Source organism: Physeter macrocephalus, chromosome 5, assembly GCF_002837175.3.
Source record: "Physeter macrocephalus isolate SW-GA chromosome 5, ASM283717v5, whole genome shotgun sequence".
Lineage (NCBI taxonomy): Eukaryota > Metazoa > Chordata > Mammalia > Artiodactyla > Physeteridae > Physeter > Physeter macrocephalus.
The window spans coordinates 45125470-45134113 of NC_041218.1; the positions used below are offsets into that span (position 1 = coordinate 45125470).

The 8644-nt window shown below is 46.8% G+C and overlaps 1 protein-coding gene across 1 annotated transcript; it reads right to left on the reverse strand.

The window, feature by feature from the left end:
- Positions 1-8011, reverse strand: LOC114486238 (uncharacterized). The gene is made up of 5 exons (XM_055084665.1): positions 7927-8011; positions 7220-7369; positions 3159-3693; positions 2024-3042; positions 1-53 (listed from the first exon to the last, which is right to left on the reverse strand). Exons 1-5 carry the CDS (start codon positions 8009-8011, stop codon positions 1-3), a joined length of 1842 nt encoding a protein of 613 aa, XP_054940640.1.
- Positions 8012-8644: the final 633 nt, after the last annotated feature.

Below are 8644 nucleotides of genomic sequence, written 5' to 3' on the forward strand. Positions count from 1 at the left end.
TCAAATCTCTGGTACTTTGTAAGGTACCTTGGTTTTAGCTCTCTCATAGTTACCTGAGGGAAGGGATTCATACATTAAACAATCCAAGTGGCTTCAAAACCAAAGGGAAAAAAACAATTCAAAAACACATCGTTCAAGAAAATGACCTATTTTTCACGACACAATTCTATGCCATTCTATTGTTCCTGGCAGTAAAAAATACATTTGGCAAAAATAATAGACGATCTAGAGAAGAGAGCCTTCAGCATGCAAATTAAAATCTTGACTGTGTAACCTGGAGTAAACTGAAGTTCCCGTTAACTTAGTCACAGGAAGACTCAGTGAGACGTTCTTTCAGACGTGGTCAAAGGAGAAAGTGCTGAAAACTACTACGCTACAGTATTAAAGGGGTAGGGGTGGTGAGGGGAGTAAATTTATAACCAGTGTCATTTCCCAATGTAGAAAAACATTCATACACGCTCTGATGGGCAATGACATGACATGGGAATACAGAGGCGAATAAGACTGAGAAGACCAACGGTATAATGGCTGGTGTTTTAATTTAACTATTGATTTTACAATGTGAGACGTTATAAACGAGGGCTCACATCTGGAATGCTCACATTCATTCTGAAGTTTACAAAATGCTGCCATTTCTTATGCGTGAGGGGTCTCTAAGCACAGTGGCCCAGATCATTTCTTGCCCTTTTGTAAGCAAGGACTAACTTATCAAAGCCAAAAAACCCTGCTTATATTGTAAAGGCAACGTGTTTTTTACAAAATCCCCTCCAAATCACTGAGCATGAATCAAAGTGACAATACCCAAGAGTTTAAAATCCAACAATACCCTGACTTTTAAGTGGAAATGGTAGGCTTAAGTATTTCTTCAGTCTAAAGGTTTTAGGACTAAGACTGGAACTTATTTAAACTTCCCTGAGGCCCTTATGCATCCCATTCTTCACTCACCTGCTTTGCTTCATTCTTTGCACCCCAGAGGTAATCGTCTCCCAAAGCTCTCCTTTGGGCCCTCCCTCCCACCCCACTCCTGTCAGCTGTGCCCCCGCCAGTCATAGGATGGTCCAAACTCAAGCTTCAACCAGGTGTGGGGAGGCTGCTAGTCCAGTCCCTCAAACTCACCATTTTATGCCCCTCCCACCATAACCCAAACAGCAAAGCAAAACAACTTCTCTTCCCAAGTTAACTCTTTTCCATGGATGTTACCATTTTTTTCGATGTACTCAAGTTCAAATTCCAGTTTTTTTTTTTTTAAGATTCAATTGTGCTAGCCCTCTTATATGTCTATCTATTTACTCCCGTGTGAGTTAGGATCCTCACCACTTGGTTTTGTTGAATTACAATACTTTTTATTGAGTAAAACTGACTTTATGGCTTTCATCCATATAGGCACTCTCCACTCTAATTCCTACTATAAAATACTACCGGTTGAAGACAAAGCACATTTCTTTGTCTCATTTCTCTACTCAATCTGGATTAGCCCCTTATTGCCTACAGGATAAAAATCTACAAGTGAAGAAAAACACTACGACTTTACCCCAGTCTCCTTGGCCTATTTCCCAATTCCTCACAAGTCTTCCCTCTGGCAGGATGGTCTCGAGAGAAATCCTGCCTGAGCTCATGCTACTGTCTCCATTCCCACTCCAAACTTGCTCCTCTTTATCTCCAAACCACAGAACCTAAAACTATGTCGAAATTCTCTGCCTCCACATGGACTGCCCATTTTCAGCAATCCAGCTAGACTGATGTCCTCCTGACTATCTCAGCCCAACTCTCCTTACCGCCACCATCCAGCTCTTTATAATCTACTAGAGCACTTTGTTTGAAATTACACTGCAGTTTCCTAGAATGCAGGAATTCTAACTTGGGATTCTCTTTGCAAATCCTATGACTATGGGCACCTACAGCTTAAGTGACAACATACTTTCAAAACAGAGAAATGCTATTGATTCACAGCTGCCTTTGCATCCAGGACTTGGTATGGAACTGCCACAGACAACCAGATAGGATGAACCCACTAGTCACTTACATTCCAGTGGTTTGTGAGAGGCTCTCCTGGACTCCAGTCCATCTGGCTTGGGCATTGTGTGTTTTCTTCGGAGGGTGACACCAGCGCTTTCACAGCCATCCTGTCGTTTCAGCTGGTAAACCACAGGGACGACGTGCTCATATTCACCACCAGCTTGTAATAACCTGTACTTATTTCTGGTGGGCCAGACCATAAGTTGGGGAGGGACAGAGCACTCAGGTGGCATCCTGATTATCCTTCCAGCCTTCCGATAAGACCTTCCTTTGGAAGATGTCAGAGGGCCCTGTGGACTCACTTCTTCAAGGAGGCATTCTACCTCATGCATTACATCTTCAACTTCCAACTCAGAGTCTTCTGAATCCTCAGGAAGCACAATGGTCAAGGCAGCACTTTTTTTCAACAAATAGGCTGTCTTAACATTTGAGAAGCTGCTCAGGTCTTTCACCTCCCTGCCTTTCACAGTCTTTTTAATCTCTGCACACCTTTTCAAGTTCTCTTTATACACCTCCCCAATCTTATCATTCACCATCACTTCATCTTTGTCTGCACTTAATTTCCTATTTGTGACTGGCTTTTTCCATGACCCCTTGGTTTTGCAGTCTGGTGAGGTCCCTTCATCTCTGGAGGGCATCTGCTGGGGGGATTTCTCTACCTGTGCTTCATACCAACTCATGTCGCACTGGATGCCCTCATCTACTTTGGTAAACTGGGCCAACCAGGAAGGGGAGGGAACGTGCCCCTTGCAGCCATTGCTCTCTACCTCATCAACTTCATCCTGGTTCCTGCTCCCCACTGACATCTGCTCTGCTCCCTTTCTACCATTTCCTGGTGAAGACTCAGGGGAACTCTCAGACTGTACCTCATACCACCAACTCATATCGCACTGGGTGGCCTGACCTACTTTGTTGAACTGGGCCAACCAGGTAGTGGATGGAACACCCCCCTCAGGGTAGCTATTGCTCTCTACCTCTTCCTCTCCACCCACATCCTCAGGGGAGCCATCTCTGGCATACCTTCCCCTACAGTAAGGAGTTTCTGAGATTCTGAATGTAGGCTCGGGTCTTTAACTGCTTCCATGCTGGCACAGAGTGGCCTTTCCTGATGAAGCCTGTTGACATCTCCAGTAAACTGGTACAATTTTGAGTTCAGGCTATTCTGGATCTCATCTCTGTCAGTTGGAGGTGGTGGGTTTTGGGAAACAGCTGCATATCCCTTCTTTTCTTCACCCAAGTTCATGTGGTCTCTACCCTCACGAGGGCTATAGAGCACACCTCTACTTTCACAGGAAGTTTGTGAAATCCCATTGTGCTGCACCTCGTTCCCTGGCATGGCTTTACCATAAGCCACATCATACAATGGCATAGTTTCTTTTGATGTAATTGTAGGGATACTGGTCACCCTTCCTACATCAGGGCTGTCGCCTTCTGAGTGCACGTCTTGTTTTTCATTCAAGTTTTCAGCCTGTTGAGGTTCAGTTTCTGTTTGTGTGTCCTTTGTTTTCATTTTTTCCCAATAGCCACCATATTGTCGGAATTGTGCCGTGTTATAAAACACAGGGACTATGGGTCGTCGGTTAAGAGTAGTGGGCAATGGGGATTGAGGGACGAGGAAACCAGGATACTCATTGAGCACCACAGGATATGAAAAATACAGACTTCCATTTGTGAAACCTAGAAAGAGAAAGGGATAGCCATTTTGTCTCCTGCAGCCAGTACACACCACACCTGTACTGCCACAACTGTTCAAAACCACCACAGGACTACCACTTAGTCTTCTGTTACCAAAGCCAAGGTCTTAAAGTTGCAGCTGGTCACAACATTCAGCCAGTACACACCACACCTGTACAGCCACAACTGTTCAAACCCACCACAGGACTACCACTTAGTCTTCTGTTACCAAAGCCAAGGTCTTAAAGTCCTCCCCAAGTTCTTACATGAATAACTACTAACAACTTTCTTAACCCATCTCCACACATCTCACAGGTCTGTAATCCATTTTGCTTCCAGAACAATCTTTCTGAACAATCTATGATCCTCACTTCAGTTACAGTATTTGAATGGCTTATCGTGGCCTGTCAGGATAATGAAATGAGGGACAATGACCTTAGGATGGCATAAAACACCTCACTATCTAGTTTCTCACTGTATCATCTCATTACATCCATTAAAATGTAGGTGGGGGCTTCCCTGGTGGCGCAGTGGTTGAGAGTCCGCCTGCCGATGCAGGGGACACAGGTTCGTGCCCCGGTCCGGGAAGATCCCACATGCCGCGCAGCGGCTGGGCCCGTGAGCCTTGGCCGCTGAGCCTGCGCGTCCAGAGCCTGTGCTCTGCAACGCCCGAGGACCGCAAAAAAAAAAAAAAAAAAATGTTGATGGTCCACCAAGGCTCTAGCCATAGGCACATTCCTCCACTAAGCCAACTTTGAAAACTTCTCTTTCGTTTTCTGGAACACCCTCCCCTTCCCCTAATCTTTTTTTTTTTTTTAATCTTTATTGGAGTATAATTGCTTTACAATGTTGTGTTAGTTTCTGCTGTACGACAAAGTGAATCAGCTATATGTATACATATATCCCCATATCCCCTGCCCCCAAAACATTTTAAAAATGGAATCCTGCCATTTTCAACAACTGCTGGACCTTGAGGCATTTTGCCAAGAGAAATCAGTTGGACAGAGAAAGGCAGATGCTGTATGATTACTTTTATGTAAAATCTAGAAAAGATGGCATCACAGAAACAGTAGAATGGTGGTTGGCAGGGTGGCTGCTAGACGGTGGGGAAATGGGGAGATGTTGGCCAACGGCAAAAAGAAACCTCTAATTCCGCTTATTATATAAAAGACGAAATGGAGGCAAAGAAAAGGGAAACATTTACCCAAAAAAAGAACTAATTCAGCTATTTTAATTCTACAGCACAGTGTACTGCATGTCCAATTAATATTTAAAAGATGGTAGGCTTCATAATTCTGGATATTCTAGAAGCTTGGAAGTCACTCAGTCCTACCAAAGTAAAAAGCTGAACAAGAATCAAGAATTCTCAGATCATTCACAGCAATGTAGTTACAGGGAAAAATGCTACCACAACACAGAGAGACATGTGAATACATTCACAGCTTACAGGAGCACTAACTCAAAACATCAAAACTCCATGGGAGGGACTTCCCTGGTGGAGCAGTAGTTAAGACTCCGCACTCCCAATGCAGGGGGCCCAGGTTCCGTCTCTGGTCATGGAACTAGATCCCACATGCATGCCACAACTGAGTGTTCGTATGCCACAACTAAGGAGCCCTCCTGCTGCAACTAAGACCCAGCACAACCAAATAAATATTTTTTTAAAAAAGCAAACTCCATGGGAACTCAGTGCGGTACAGAAATCTGAACTGTTATTGACAGACTGCAAGATCAGGATGGATGGAGAAGTCTGAGTTCAAATCCTCAGAGGAACCCATTCATAAGGTGACCGCCCCACAGACTTTTTTAAGTTCTACATGCAGTAGTTCAACCAGTTTCTTACAGTAAATCTAGGGAAAAAATCTCCTGTCCGTCCTGCAGAGAGAGAGGAAAAGGAATCACTGTAACATACACCAAAAGCACTGTTCTTAACAAGGCTCATCTTCAAAAGAAACTATTTAACCAGAGCCTGACTGATGCAGGGGAATGAAATACTTTTCTCCAGCCCACTCTAGCCACCCTTCCCAACCCAATGGGAGGGGGAAGGTGAAGCATGTGTATTTTGCTGTCCGAAGGCACAATCACACTAAAAGACTGAGACCTAATCATAGTCCTTTCACAAACAGGACTATGATCCCTTCCCCACCTCCACAAGGTAACACCCCATTACTAAAGGCCTATTCAGATCAGTTCCTTTTATCCAGTACAAAATGGCTGACAATCAAAAAGACATTATAAGGCAAAAGAAAAAGCAAAAGCTGTCTACAAGAAAAACTCACTTTAAATATAAAAACAGGGATTATATGGAAATGGAAGGAGAAAGGTGTACCATGCTAATAACACTAATCAAAAGAAAGTGAGAGAAGCTGTATTTATTTCAGACAGATTTCAGAGCAAGGAAAGTGACCAGGGATATAAAGTGGGGCATTACAAGAAAAAGTCAGTTCTTCATTGAGACATAACAATCCCTAATGTGTATGTCCTTAACAGTGGGTGAAACTATGTGAAGTAAAAGTCACAGAACTGCAAGAAAAACAGATGAATCCATTGTTGGAAACTTTAACACACCTATAGCAGAAATGGAGAGATGCAGCCAGGTAAAAAAATCAGTACGGACCACCGAACTCCACAGCACCATCAACCAACTGGACATAACTGACCTCTACAGATCCCCTCATCCAACGGAATATTTTTCTCACACTCACATAGAACATTCACCAAGACAGACCACATTGTGGGCCACAAAAAACACAAATTTAAAAGTATACTAATCATAACATGTCTGTTTAGACCACAATTGAATGTAGAAAACAAAAAACAGAAGATACAAATTCCTAATATCAGAAATGAAAGAGGGTCCATTACTACAGATCCCATGGACATTAAAAAGAAATGATTATGAACCATATTCCCACAATATTTATTACATAGATAAAAAGGACCAATTCCTTAAGAGACAATTTGCCAAAACTCACACAATTAGAAATTGACAAACTGAACGGACTTCTATCCATTAGGTCCAAGATGTCTACCTTCCAGATATTTTCAAGACTTGCTTGTCATCTTCCTCCAACATACTTTTCTGACATCACCATAAGAGCTTTTAGAATCTTTTAGGCCATGTCTAAAAATTACAGGGAATAGGAGCACTAAGGCACTTCTGGTCTCACAACATGAGGAGACTTTGGTTGGATTACTCTGTGACCCTGGGCCAGTCACCGACTGGGAGCCTCAGTTCCCTCATTTGGGGAGCAAGGGCAGCAACAATACCTAGCTCATGGGCTGCTGAGGTCAATGAGAGAACCTGTTTCTAGCACTTAGCAGAGTAACTGGCATATAGCTAGAATTCGAATATTTCCTATTAACCTGAACAACAAACACTACCCCGTGCGCTGCTACAGTCTCTTTGGTGTGAGCACAGGGTGAGGAAAGGGAGGTAATTGACACAGGTGTAAGAAACCTTCAGGCTCTGCCTTACAGGGAGGGTCCCTAATCCCGCTGAACCTCTTTGGGGATTCAGATTCCTTACCTGCCCCAGGAATGGAGAATGGATTATAGACAGGATTCTGGTACCAGGGACCCAGGTGAAGCTGCTGGGCCACGGGGTGCACATGAAAAAAAGGTCTGGAGTTACTGCCCTCAAAATTTTCGTTGTTTCCTGAAGAGTTCATTGCCCAGGCTGAAAAGCAGGTGTTTGTAGTTAGGAAAGGACAGCCGCACTCTGCCCTGTAAAGTGCTGTGAAGGAAGAAAGTCGTCCTTGTCCCCCACCAGAACTGGGCGCCTGGGTGGGCAGGTCCTTACCTTCTCTTCCCGCTCGCCTGGGATAGGGACACACGGGGGCTGCCCTGCGTGCGTTTCGAGCAGGGGAGCAGCGCCCAGAGGCCCGGGCCCGCGTCGTGCTGAGCAAGTCTGGCTCCCCAGGCAGGAGCACCGTGGGGAGATGAGGCCTTGGAGGCGCGAGGTACCCAGTGCCAGGCGCCAAACGCCAAGGGCCGCGCCCCGCGGCTGCACTGGGAAACGCGGCCTAGGCCTCGGCTTCACCGCCCTTGTCCGCAGCCTCTCCAGCCTGCCTCCCAGCCTCCACCCGGGCCGAGCCCCTCCTCAGTCCGGGAGTCCAGGCCCCCGGCTCCGCGTCTCCTAACACCCCCCTCCCCGCAGGCCACTCTGTTCCCGCGACCTCCACACCCTGCACCCCCGCGGCCTGCAGGACCCGCGCTCGCGTTCGGGACACCAACCTGCTCTAGCTCGACGTCTGCGACTGGCAGCCTCTACGGTTGCGCACACGACCCGCGCCGACCCGACCTCTGTAACCGGGTGCATCTACGCTGCCGGTGGCCGAGGCTCCAGCCTTTATCTGGGCGGCCGAACCGCAACCTGCTGCCTCTTCCGCAGGCACCGCCCCTGGCGCATTCCTCCCGCGCATGCGCCCTGTCAGAGCTCGTAGGCCAGGTGGGTCGAATCGAAGTTGCTGGTAGAAGCTGGGGCTGAGACTTGGTGGAGGCGAGCGGTCCTGTGCGCCCTGCTCCAGGGTGAACCCCAGTCCTCCCTTCTGCACATCCCTGTGTGTGGGGGCGCCCTGGCCTTGACTCTTCTAGAGGACACAGCCCTTCCCGTTCCCTTCGCTCTCCACGACTGTCCCCTCCTCTGAGTGTGTTGAGTTAGGTCGGGTCAGGCTGCCCTCTGAGCTCCTGGTCTCCTCCTTACTTGGGCCTAAAGCTGCTGACACTTAAGATAGAGGAGCCTACCGAGGAGAAGCAGAGAGGAAGGAGGCCAACCTGGACGGAGGACAGACCTGAGAGGAGGAAGACTCACACAGGAGAGGTGAACAAGCGTGCTTAATGCTGCTGAGAGCAACATCTCGCGGGGGAAGGGGCTTCGGAAATTAGGACGCTAGTGGTCGGGGGAAGTGGTGGGACAGGAAGGCGCTGGAAGGCTGTGGGGTGATGGATGGGC